Here is a 14193-nt window from a genome sequence, read left to right on the forward strand (position 1 = left end):
TTATTGAAATCATATGAAAGCTGATCTTTGTAAAAAATATTCATTTTTACTGACTATATTCTTCCCAATTTGAACAAGTCTAACTTCTGTCTTAAGGTATCAGCCATTGTATTTTTCCAAGTCTGTTAATAATTTTTCTTGAATTAGTTATTATATTTTGCTAAATAATTTCCCAGGTATTTAATTGGTTTAACAAAGATACTGAATCTTGTTATTTTCTGCAAATGTTGTTTTTCTTCTTCAGGTAAATCCCATGCTATCATTTGGGCCTTTTTATTGATCTCCCAATCCATATTTCTGTATATGCTCTATTATTGATTCTAAAAAAAAATCTTTGGATGGGTAACTCTTGAGAACAACACCATCAGCATATAATTTAAGTTTTATTTTTGATTTGCCAATTTTATTCTCTTGTCACTTTTTCTTGCAATATTTCTAAAGTGAACAGAAATAAAGGTGAGAGAATACAACTCTGTCTTGTCCCTTTCATTATAAAACATGTTGCTGTACATATTAATTGAATTTATCTGGTGGATAAACTACAGCCCTAAGAAATTAATTTGCTATACCAGGTCAGCAGTCAATGCACCTTGAAAAGCCCAATCATACAATTGTTCAGGATAAAAGATTGAGCAATAACATGACACAAATGACCAAACAGTCCATCTCTTCTCTCTTGCCTACATAAAACCATTCCTTTCCCATGCCATTCTGACTGGGATGATAAATGATAATACCGATTGGAGAGAAAGCCTGTCTATCTACCCTCACAACCCAGTAATTATGTAAAACTGTTTTAATTCTCTCTCTGGCTGCTTTGAGAAACAGATAGGACCTTCAGCTTTGTAAAAGCTGAGAAATAAAAGGCTCGCATCTTCATGTAGGTTTAAATATGATCTGATATGCACCATTATACATTCAATAAATATTTTGATGTGAAGAAGGGGAGAGGCTTCTGGCCTTCCCAGATGCATGCTTATTGATGGAATGATTCCCAGAAAAATTAATTAAACCACCATCTTCAGTTGGGTGCTTTCCAGATAGCCGGGGCAAGAATGGGTAATCTGTTGCCTATGGGCTCTTTTATCTTCTCTTTTGCTTTCCACATGTGTCCCCCAAAATGCTTTAAACCAGCAGTTTTCTCCCTTTTGTTCTTAGCAGGATTTGGTAGAGAAGAGGGTGAAAGGAGGGTTTTAGTCCCAGAGAAACACAGAAACCTCGAACATAAATCAGACAATTTCAACCTTAGGGTTTTAGAGTCAAAAAGAATGCAGATTTCCTAATATTATTTTCTTTGAACTTTGCTTTTTTGTCATAATACTGCTTAGTGAGGAAATCTGAAGCTCATAAAACGGTGCATACATCTGTAATCTTGAGAGGGTGTAAATAATAGTTTTGGTCTACAGTTAATTTTGCAATATGCTTTTTTGGTTAGTCATTTGTTTATCAAATTTATTTGCTACCCAGTTTGTGATTCAGGTGATTTTGCTTTTCCCTATGTAACAATGTGTGCATCATAAAATGGAATAAATGATCCCCCCCCCCCCCAACAGGATGACAGCAAAACTTTCTGCAACAGAAACAGTTAACACTTAAACTATTGTTGTTCAGTGTTGGCATTGTCCATATATTTTGATTTCAATTCCCAGAACTTCCAGCAATGACTATGTAGGCTAAAGAATAATAGGAGCTGGAGGCCCTACATCTGGAAGGTGCACTGTTGGGAAAGGCAAATATTAAAAATGTCAAAAAAAGCAACCTCCAGTGGATAACTATGAGAACTTATGTGTACTTTTGTGTCATCAGGAAAGACCTGTTGTTCTTGTTCTTATGCCTCCCCTTTTCTCAAAAAATGATAACGCTAATTAAGATTTGAGAGCTACATGGAACTCATAATAATTTATGACTTTTCTCCCAAGTATTCAGATGGGTTTTCAGAAGACAATGGCAAACCATTGCTGTATCACCAATGGATGAATAGGATGAAACCACATTGCCTGGATGCGGGGCAATGTTGTAAGCAAGGTTGCACTGTTAGTTTCTATTTGAGGACTTCAATTCCAGTGTTGAAGCAGCAAACCATGTTCCAGATATTGCATGCGGGAGTGATACAACACTTCTCCTATAGAGTGAGTGAACTGGATTGGGAGCTCAGGAATTGGTTTCAGCTTTTCTAATTTCTTTAGTGTAAGTTAACTGAATAGTCCTAAATATATTGTGCCTTCAAAATGGGGGCCCGAATTTAACAAGAATACTTACAAATCATTTCTTGTTCTGAACAAACCACTTCCAGAAAAAAGCATGAGCCAGAAATGGATGAATTTTCCCCGCGATGATTGGACATAAGGAGCCTGACAGAACTAGATTAGTCCTGTGAAGGACGGTGCTGCAGAAATCCATGTCTTTGTTTCTGTTTCCAAACTCCTGGTCTTCAAAAGTATTAGCTGTTCTCCTGGTTTCTAACCCCTTATTAGTAGCCTGCCTTTGTTTTGCCTGATTGACAATTTTCTGGTGTTTTGTTATTCATTTGATTTCATTTCATGAAACAAACTAGTGCCTGACCTTCAGCTACACAATCTGCCAACTGCCTTTAAACAACACCTTAATGCATCGTTGGATAATGCATTGGGGAAAAAAACCATCCCACTGAAAAAGCATCTGATTTACTTTATAAATGTTCAGACAATAGCCATGTTTCTGATATTCACTGTCTTTAAAAAGAACAATGTTAAAGTATTCCCTTTAATGTTATTAATAGTCCTTTTTGTTGGAGTCAATGATAAAATCCTGAACAAGCAATTTTGAATATTTCAGAATGCAAATGAAAGTTATTTATTTCTGAAATAAGTAAGAAAATCAGCAACAACCTATGAACAAAGATTACATTTAAAAATTATTTGTCGTGATATTTACTGTAGCACAGAAACACCTTAAAAGGACCGTTCAACAACTATTCAAACACTTGAAGTAGTAAACATATTTTTACTTCACGGAGTGCTGTGAAATGAATTATATAGTTTGCAACCCTTCCATCTTTCTGATAACACGTCTTTGATTTAAAATGATTCATTCAGGGATAACATTAAAAAAAAAGGGATTTGATTAATGCAACCCTCTGATTCCTCCTACAGTCCCAGATGGGCTCTGACTCATACCAAGGTTAGTTCTGAAATCTTTATATTCAGTCCCCTGGAGGGAAATAAAAAAGAGGATTCATTCAAAAAGGTCAGTGAGAAAGAAACATCAGGGAGCAAAATATATTTAGGCTGCCTTCCCTTCTCTCCTTTTCTCACACTTGGCATGAATGGGCAATCTTAATGCCAGTGAGCAAGTGTGGTTCAGCGAATTTGAGCATTGGATTACTTGCTCCTCCTACCCACAACACAAGGATACACAAGTATCTGTCTAGCCATAATATCATTGCTAGAAGGCAGCAGTGTGGAACTTGCAGCCCTTGCCAGGGTCTAATTCCAGTTGGTGGGAATTGTGGTAAAAGCAGCCCTAGAAAGAAACTGACTTCTCATTCCTGCCATCAGCATAGGTTGAGGTTGTCCTAAAGCTTACTCATCTGAAGGCTGCCTATCTACATACTTTTGATTCCTTGACAAAATTGGCTTTGGAGAACAAAGACATGGAAGAACTAGCACGGGGAGGAATGAAGAAGTTTCTGTGTGGTGTTGTAAAGGGAAGCTTGGATGGAATAGTTTTAGAATAAAGTTCTGACATACTGCGAGTGCACAGTACAATGATCTCCAGATCATTTTTGTTTGCTGAACAAAAGGAATACGAATGGAAAGCTTGATTGCAACACCTTATGGTAGCTGGGTCATTTTCCAGGATCATTCAGCATCTCAGGAAAAGGCACAGATGCTTCCAGGCAGTGAACTTTCATCGCTACATGCCCTTTGTAGCACCTTTTGGAGACTGAATTGCTGCACAGAACTAATGTATACATACAGTAGTCTTTGACTTACAACCAGTCAAAGTTATACCAGATCTGAGCCCCCTGCAAAAGGTACTTACAAACTCATTCCTAAGTTCTGATAGGCAGGCTCGGATAGGCATTCCCCACAGTGGAGTCAGCAACCGCTCCACATTTATGGCCATTTGCAGCATCCCATGGTCACATGACTTCGATTGATTACCATTTTTGCAGAAAACTGGCATTTACTTCTGCTCTTAAGCAAAATTCCCCATTGTAGACAATGGGTTCACTTAACAGCTACACTATTTGCTTAACAAAATTCACAAAATAGGTCATAAAGTAAGGTCTAGTTATTTGATGACCTGCTTTATGACCATCACAACTTACGACCTATAATCATGTATCTAATATGGATTATCTGTTACTGACAGAATACAGTTCTGTAATAAAAACATGAAAAGTTGTTTTACTCTAATTTTCATCTGCTGTATCATAAAAGTTTGGTGTTTTTGAAAAATGCCAGCTATCCTGTAAAACTAAGTACAATGAATATTTTGTACTAATCAAGAGACAATAAAATGAAACAAAATGATATACAAATTTTCTCTACAAAAGCAATTCATTCTGGTACAAGTAAATTATTTGAATTTTACCTGAGCCCCTGTTGCAATTTCATCTGCGGCTTCATTCATCACGCCTAGAGTTTGGAAAGCAAATACACACAGTTCCCGTTCACAGACAGTTGGCTAAAAGCAAAGGGGGAAAAAATGGTTATTCTTATATTTAGCAATCTTCACCAACCATAACATTCTACCCATATTGAGAGCATCGTTCCTAGAACGTCTATGTAATTTGTCCAAAGTCTAGTTGGGGCTCTGGGTGATGTAATTCCAACCAAGAAACTGATGTCTCGTACGTGTAGAACTGCCCCCTCCCATCCCCCCCTCTCTCTCCTAATTTCATGTGAAAAAATATTCAGTTTACTTTTTTTTTGCCTCTGAATTCTCATTCAGTTTAATGCAAGAAAATTAGCTTTCATCCGTTATTTCAAAAGGGACTAAAAGTTTGGTGTTATTCTTGTATTTTTACATTTATTTGCAGATTAGGTAGCTAAGAGCTGTTCTTGAATGTCCCATCTCTTATTGGACAATCACATTTGCAGTGGTCTGCGCACTCCCTGACTTTCTCTATTTCAATCCAATCCCAAGAGAAGAAATCACGAGGACATTTCTCCCACTGACGCTTTTGGAAATTGGAAATATGAAGAGTCAAGGAAGCCTCAAAATGTTTGGGAAAATGTGTAATTCTCCCCCTAGCAATTACTGGAAAGAGTATCCTTATCTTACACCAGCAACACTTTCAAGAAGTTTTTTGAGAATAAGATATAAAATTCAAAGCCTACTGTGCAAAAAGATTCGTAAAAAATGTTTGCAAAATTGTAAGGCAGATCTGAGCACACATACATACATAAAGTAAATCTCTGCCTTTGGGCTTCTCTCACTTTATTTCATCATGTGAGTAGGGGATAAAGCTTTTATCAGATAGCCATACCCATGCCTTTCTTGTGCCCTCATTGCTATCTTCTAAAAACTTAGAGGATGGAAGTCTGAGCGAGCAGTTTATTATTTCAGTTTGTGCTTCTGGTAACATTTAATGTCTAGGAACCCTAAATAGATAGTGCAGGCTCTCTGTTTTAGATATTTGCCATCCTAACTACTGGGTAAAGATTGTAGGAGAAAGTTAGAAAACACAGTTTACTTCTCCCCTTAATTATGGAAATGACTAAACACACAATTCTATCTTCTCTGACCCATTAATAAAGACTAATGACAAAAGAAATGAAAGGATAATCTTATAAATAAATGAAGTTGCTGCTCCTCACATTATTTGCTTCCAAGCTCATGATTGGAAGTGAAGACCGCTAGGAATTCTATAAGACTCTAATAGGCACAAATACTTTTCTGAGCAATATTCTTGGCATCAGGAACATTGAGAAATACAGAACCTGGTCAGGGTTCCAATTGTCAGTAAAGAGCTGAAGTTTAGAATAAATGTAGACTTCATTTACATCTTTCACTGTTGTTGCTACATAAAACTAGTAAAAAAGACACGGTCAAAGCAAGAAAGATTGCTAGCATTCAATAAATAAAGTCTAAGTAGGACACAATTCTACATTTGGCATACAGAAGTACAGTTCCAACTTTTGAGTTGATAGACATTCCTTGTGATGCTGAAAGAGCATTCCCCATCATCTCTACCAACATTTTTCAAATCAAAATGAATTTCAGCTAAAGTGTGTGATTTTCAAAAAGATGCCATTTTAAGAATCTTAGAAAGAGAGAGAGAGAGAGAGAGAGAGAGAGAGAGAGAGAGAGAGAGACTGCTCTTGAAGTTCACTTTATCCACAGAATAAAACAGAGACACAGATAATCCTGCTGAGTTCAGGTTGGGCTACTGCTGCTCATCTTATTTCTCTGCCATTTTTTTAAAAAAAGAACTATATTATATCTTATATACAAAACTGAATAGTCTACCATCATGAAGTTTTCTATGTTTTCACGTTACAAAGATAACCAGTGAATCAATCTTCCTTTTCTCTTTGGGTTATTTTTTTCTAAAGAAATGAAAGCTAAACAATAGTTTGTCCTTAGCACCATAGGAAATACAAAAAAATATATAGAAGGAATTTTCTTTCCTTTTTTTCTTTTAAAAAATGCTTCACTGGGCATGTACTTGCATCAACAACTTTTCCATCCATTTTGTTGGGAACATTATCCTGCTCCTCTTCCTCTACTTGTAGTCTCAGTGATTATATGATGATTACAAGACTTGAAATATTTTTGCAGTGATGGTTTTAGAAGGTCCATTTTCTTTCAAGTCCAATACAGCATTGCTCATTTGATATATCTCATCTGCTATGTTACATTGAATTAGGCAGCAGATGAGGCCTAACACTATCTAATTCACTGTACCATGGCCACTCTAGACCAAATGAAATAATGTATAATAACTTCACTGGCTCTCTTGTGGGCACATTTTAGGAAAGTTTGACTGATGCACTTCAGTGGTTCGGTCTTGAAGTTGTCAGCTAGAGAGCTGTCCACTTAATAGGGAAATGAATCCAGTATGTTTTACAGGCATGAAAGACAAAACAGGCACCGAGATTCACAATATTTTGGGGGAAAGTTACAGTGAGATGTAGAACATGGTATTTGAAAACCGAATGATCCTATTTCCAATTCTAGGTCCAACTTTGCACAACATACTGAAGAACAACTATGCATAGCTCCCTCGCTAGATAGAACTAGTTCTCATAGGACCTAATATCATCTGCAATTAGACTGCAGCCTGTGGGACATACTTAATTTATGGAGACTTTCCATTCAGAAAGATACTGTGTGTACACAAACTACTATTATAAACTATTTTTTTATTTCCCAAATCCTTATGCTCCTACATGGATTGTCATATAGTTGGACAAACCAATACCAGTTTGATTTGCCTAAGAAAGGTACTCAAGGGAGACTCTCCACCACCTACAGCACGGGTGTCCAACTTGATCATGTCATGTGATGTATCACAGTGTTTTTCGGCCTTTGAAGAGCCAGGGTGGGCATGGCCTGTGCGTGGAGTATATGGCCTGGGGTCCACCAGTTTGATAGGCCTGAACTACACCTTCAGCACCTTCCTTGCTTTCTTTAACATGCTCCAATCAAGCCACCAAACAGCCTTTGGGTAGGCTTGCGCAGGTGTATTCAGTTGGAGAATGGTATGTACTGAAGTTTTACCCATGTGAACATATCCTTGGGAAAAATTAGGGAAGCATACCGGGAATTTTTTTTGCCAAATTAAAGTACACTACTTACAGTCTTACACCATTAAACAATACTCTTGAGAACTCCTAGGATAGGCTGTTTCTCTTCGTCCCGCACAAACTTTGCGTTCTTTTGATACTCTAGAACAGGGGTGTCAAACTCGCATCATCACGGTGGCTCCACGTGATGTATTGGGACTTCCCCCCTTTTCGCTAAACCAGGTGTGGGTATGGCCAGTGTGTGATGTATCTGGTCCGCCGGCCACGAATTTGACAGCCCTACTCTAGAATGTACTCCAGTTGTACATTCCACAACTGTCATCTAAACAGGTTGTGTGAACCAGAATCCTATTGAAATCATAGCAGGCAATAATGTGATTTATTATGTGTGTATTATGTGTATTATAGTGTGTTTGCTTTATGTATGGAGAATATCCCTAACTTAAAGAGGAGAAATGCAACTCCCTTCCATAGGTTTTATTCTGGCTGGATTATGACTTCAAAATTTCTTGTTTTGTCCTCATTTCTGCCCTTGGAAGAAAAGGTATATATGCCTCTTCCTAGCTATGGAAGAGCAGATGCATGGCAGAGATTTTGAAAGAGAAATGGGGAGGGAGATTATGAAACTGCTTTTTGACTTCTTCCATTTTTTTCTTCATTCCAAAGATTAAGAAATGGAATAAAGGGACTCAGGCAAATCTTGTCACTATTGTCACCTCATGCAGGTGACAGGGGGACAGCTCCTGGTTTTCTATTTATTTTATATAATCTTTTAATCTAGTAGATTTTAGATCTGAGGACATAGAGTTTTGTACACAATTTCAAATGATAACAGAAAATGGTAAAACTTTAAAGCAGGACTAAGAAATAAGTTGAAAAGATATCCAAAAGGGAAAAGTAAGTCTGACATGCAACAGAAGTAAAATTCCAAATAAGATAAGGTTGTGATGACTTCTAGGCAACCAAGGGTAAAGGACTTATTCCAGTTTTAAGCATGCTACAGGGCATATAGAATTTTTCAATTTTCAATTTCCAAACATTAGGGGTGCTCAAAAGTTGTGACATGCCTTGGAGATTGTAAAGATATTTTGATTTACTTTAATATAATTTAGATATGCTTGGTGAATAACTGCATAAATATCATAACTTTTTAACATTTTGTTTGTTTCACTGCTATATGAAAGTCTGTCCTGCCTTCTCCTTCCCTCCCTGTAACCTCAGTTAATAATTCTCATCCATCATTAGACTGGGATGATTGCCCTTTCTATGAAGATGGGACTCTAATAGGCAGGATGGTGTCATTTTATATTAGGAGTAATTTAAATGAAGACTCGGATTTGGTTGCTAAGAATTGCCTTTTAACAGATCAAATCATTGCTATATATGATCAGTTTCTGAGTGCCAATTAAAAAAAAAGAGATGAATTAAAGTCTTCAGCGGAAAACTACATTTCCCAATCGGTTATGGAACTAAACAGCAATTTATATGTTTCCAAACCTACCTCTAAACCCATGTTTTGTACAGCATACATACTGTACAAAAATTCTCAGAAAAAAAAAATGAGGAAAAACTGATTTTGTAGAGACAGGAGATCCTAATTCAGGTTGCTGGTGGTTTTTCAAATGAGGGCAGATAACAGAACGAAGAAGCAATGAAAGAGAAAATTCCCTTTCATAGCTTCTTTGTTCTACAAGTATACTCAAATAAGCTTAAAGAAATTTCCTGGCTTCCCAGCAGGCATAGATCTAAAAGGATACTGTTAACTTTCAGGCAGTTTATTTTTCCCTCAAGTTTTCAAACTTAAGAACTTTTTAAGGAGGCTTTACATTCTGCCAATATGTGTAATTTAACAACAGCTGTATCCAGCCCTTGCTAATTTCTGGAAGGAAAGCCAAGCCACGGAGGATGGTACAAGCTCTAGAGCTCCTAAACATAACTATCCACTATCTGTAAGGTGGATAACTCCTTCAATTTCAAGGTCAGAATAGGAAGAACACAAGGAAAGAAATATCTTAGATGCAATTAAAGGAAAGATACAGGTTTCAGATGAGTTTTTGGAAGCTGAGGAAGATTTAACTCAGTTGTTTGACACTTTCTCCCCAAGGAGTGACAATTGATCTTAAAGCAAGCTTGAAACAGATACATCTATCTTGCAGCCAGTCACTGCTGTAATGGAGTTCTTAACATCTTACTTCTCTGTTGTTGTTCCTCCATGAAAATGTTGGTAAACCCAATCTCTGAAACCACAAAACTCCCCATAAACGAATAAAAAGTGTTCTAGTTGAAAACTATATTTAAAAAATTACAAATTAGAAAATGTCCAGATGATCAAGGTAGCGCAAATGTCACATAACTATTCAGAGAATAAGTCTGTACCTGATGATTTATTACAGCTAGCTTCCTAGGATCAGTCTGAACAACTATAGACACAATTTTCATCCGCTGTCTGTCAACCATGAAACTGAATGAAGCATAGGTTCTATGCTGGAGACACTGTCTCCAGCATAAACCCTAACCCTGGCTCCATTCCACAAGGAGCTATGACTTGCCGTTCCTTATCGCAAGTTAACTCTACCCACGGGAGCCTTGAATTGACTCTCTCTTATCAGCTCTCTGTAATCAACTTGGTGCTATTTGCCCTCAAGCCCAGCAATTAGAAAATGAGAGGGAGGGACTGAGTTTATTGCCACTGGCAGTAGCTTACAGATATGAAGTTTCCAGTATCAGATCGGAATTTTAGAATGAAGAAGAGCAGCAGTCACTATTTAGAGAGAGGAAAGCTGAATTTTGAATTTGAAATTTGAATTAATAGCTGTCTATATTGGAAGCATTAACAATGAAGTTCCAATTCCAGGAACAATTAACTGCCTAAATCTTCATCTTCTACTTTATTTCAGGCAGACTTATACAAACTAGACTTGGAAAATAGCTGTCTGGAAAGAGTCTACAGAAAGTGATTTGGTGAATTTGAGATAATAGCTTTACAAAAAGCCCAGCCAGCAGGAGAGGATGGTTTAGCTAAACTTGTGCTGGTATACCTATGCCCCAAAGTTAAAGAATAAAGGGCAAGCCACTGGGGCAAAAGGACGCAGTGACTCAGTGACTAAGCTTGTCAATCAGAAAGGTAGGCGCTGCGTAATGGAGTGATCTCCTGTTACTTGTCCCGGCTTCTGCCAACCTAGTAGTTAGAAAGCATGTAAAAATGCAAGTAGAGAAATAGGGACCACTTTGGTAGGGAGGTAACAGCGTTCTGTGCGCCTTCAGCATTTAGTCATGCTGACCACATGGCCATGGAGATGTCTTCGGACAGTGCTGGATCTTCAGCTTTGTAACGGAGATGAGCACCACTCCCTGGAGCAGGAAACAAGTAACATGTATGTATGAGGGGAACCTTTACCTTTACCTTTACCTTACACTGGGGCTTAAAGAAGAACTCAATGGCAAACTGAGAAATTATATCATGGGAATAAGGTATCTCATACTGGCAGTCTCTGACTTATGACTTCTAGTTTAATGATGTTTTGGAGTTGTAACAGAAAAGGTGATTTATGACCTATATTTGCACATATAACTGTTGCACCATCCCCATGGTTATGTGCTTGCAATTCAGGCACCTGGACATTGGTTCACATTTACTACCAATTGCTGCATCTTTTGACCATGATTTGTGATCCTTTTTACTGATCTCTATTTCTAAATTTCCAGCAAAAAATAGCAAAAAAATGCCCATTGGGGAAGTTGGATTTATTTAATGACATGACTCACTTAATGACCATGGTGATTCTTTTAACAACCACCGTAAAAATCTTAATAAAATCAGGTTGGACTTGATTTATAACCACAATGACGTACAATGGAAATTCCAATCCCATTGTGGTCATATATCATGGACTATTTATATACTGGCCATGAAATTCAAGATATAAAGATTTTGAACTTGCTTATATTTCATCCAATTCATCCTTTTATTTCTGTTCTGACTATTAGATATATTTAAAAATAATAATATTGGAAGAAATAATTACTTTGCATACCCAACTCATAATTACTTGGTGAGTTTAATGCTGAACTAGACCAATCCCTATATGTCCCCACCAGTTTTTCATTGCTGGCACTTGATAATATTTACAGATGTTCCAGTGAATCATTTGGACAGCTGATGTATAGTATCATTTAAAACCAGTTTGTGCAATCTGCTTGCAAAAGCCGAGTGTTATTATAATGGCTGGTTGCATGATCAGTCAGATGTTTAGTCTGGGTTTGACATTTTTATCTATCTCTCAAGTCCTTCCCAAGGACCTAGAATACAGATGTTTGTTGTATCGTGTTAAAGCTATACTAGCTTCAGTAGTAATATTCTACAATTATTCAATTCCTTCAGATATTTTTCCAATGCTCTTTTTTGGTCTTCAACTCTCTGGTGTACTTGCAACATTCCACACTGGCCTGTATTCCTTGATAAGTACTCTGTCAATATTGCTGCATCAATGAAGGACATGATTGATTGCCATTATTTTTCTGGTTTTCCTAACCTTAGCTTTTAGTACTGCTTGAACCTAGTCCACTACTCTAGCTGTGTATCTAATACCTGGAATTGCTCAGGTATTAATTACCTTGATGATATAACCTCCATTGAAATTGGACTTTAAGATGTTCTTTACTCTCATAATACATTCACTTCTAACTTTCTTCTTGACTTCAGTGTGCTTGATGTTGTCAGCTTGAAGGATGCCTAGGGATTTTCTTCATCCAAATTCTTGGTATTATTTCCTTAGGACATTTTATTTTCTTCATTTTCACTATTTTTTCCCATGTTGATAAGAGTGCCACATTTATCCAGTTCAAAATTTCATTGCAATATCTTGGCTGCTTTTACAGATAGCATTGAGCAGCAATTCGATTTTCCAAATACTTCAGAACATTCATATAAAGGAAGTGGGATTGCCTGGCAGATGTTTTTGATAGTCATGGGCTGACTTGTTCAGTACTGTTGACAAAGGAAATAGTGCAACAATAAACAGTAGTGGTGATAATGAATCTCCCTGAATGATTCCTTTCTTGTTAACCTTGTCTAGTCTGACGCCATTTATCAGGAACAGTGTCTTCCATTGTGCCAATGATCTCTGCACAAAACTTCTGATGTTTCTTCTGACTCCTGTTATTTTTAAATACATCTTTATCCAATCATATGTCTATTATTATTATTATCATTAAAAATAAGTCACATTAGTCATATAGACAGCCAGATGCCAAATCTTGCCAAGCTTTTTTTTGTGATACAACAATTCAGCAAGTGGGAATTAAGGGTGTGCATTCATTGAATCCAAAAGGAGACTGGAAAATAATAATGGGATTCATTTTTATTTAGTATAGATCTATTACAATTAGTCATTAAGGTCTAATCTTCAAATTCTCTTATGTTTGTAAGGTTATTTTATAAGGGGTCCTTGGTACTCTCTGAGCTTGATTGTTTTCTTGCACACTTTCATTACCTAAACTAGGTAACATTATCAGTGCACATCAGTGATGTTACCTAGTTTGGGTAATGAAAGTCTGTAAGAAAACAGTCAAACTCAGAGAGCACCAAGGACCTTTCATTTCAACTCTGAGCTACAGATATTATCCTTTATTTTATTTTATGCAGAACAGAGAGGGAAATCTTCCAACCCCATGCTTCTATGAAATTATGAAAGGCATGAAGTCAAGTTTCCTGCTCAATGCTAGAATCGAAATTACACCATGCATTATAGAAAACCATCCTATTATTTTTCCTAATTTGAAGGTAACGAGGGAGTGGAAGAGTAACTAAATCCCCCTCCCCCCAAAAAAATATCTTCAAAGCATAGGCCACTAGGCTTGTCCAAATCCAAATCTATTGTAATGGATGGAAATCCACTATCCATCAATGGTCTTTATTTGTTTTCTTCCTTCCTTAGATCTAGCTGTGAACTCTCAGGTCTTCAATTCCTAATCTCCTTCATTCTTATTCTGGGATTCCTTTGAAGCTGTTTATCTAAAGAGAAGGCAACAAGTAGCTCACTCTCTCTGTGATGTGCTAAGAAGCTGAAATAAAGCTCTGGCCTCCCTGAAGTTTCACACAAAAAGGTGTTCCCAATGGGCAGAAATGAAATGACTATAGCTCAGAAAGGTATGCTTGAACAGAGATGGAAAATGGCAGGAGAAGGTTGACAACACAACTGCTGTAAGTCTAGGTGGCTTTTCTTTGGAATAAAAGAGAAGTGAGAGATTTGTGGCAGGTTAGTTATGAAGGGGAATGCGGCGGCTCAGTGGCTAACATGCTAAGCTTGTCGATCAGAAAGGTCGGCAGTTAGGCGGTTTGAATCCCTAGTGCCGCATAATGGAATGAGCTTCTGTTACTTGTCCCAGCTTCTGCCAACCTAGCAGTTCTAAAGCATGTCAAAATGCAAGTAGAAAAATAGGGACCACTTTGGTG

At 37.2% G+C, this 14193-nt stretch overlaps 1 protein-coding gene across 2 annotated transcripts in view; it reads right to left on the reverse strand.

Moving 5' to 3' along the window:
* Window positions 1-14193, reverse strand: part of PARP8 (poly(ADP-ribose) polymerase family member 8) — a 174677-nt gene that overhangs the window by 22948 nt on the left and 137536 nt on the right. For both annotated transcript variants that reach the window (XM_026716400.2, XM_026716407.2), the window contains one exon: window positions 4579-4671. In XM_026716400.2, coding sequence (XP_026572185.1) covers window positions 4579-4671 — 93 coding nt within the window. The remainder of the gene's footprint in view (window positions 1-4578; window positions 4672-14193) is intronic.

Source organism: Pseudonaja textilis, chromosome 2 (assembly GCF_049901715.1).
Source record: "Pseudonaja textilis isolate UNSWEBS1 chromosome 2, rPseTex1.2, whole genome shotgun sequence".
Classification (NCBI taxonomy): Eukaryota; Metazoa; Chordata; class Lepidosauria; order Squamata; family Elapidae; genus Pseudonaja; species Pseudonaja textilis.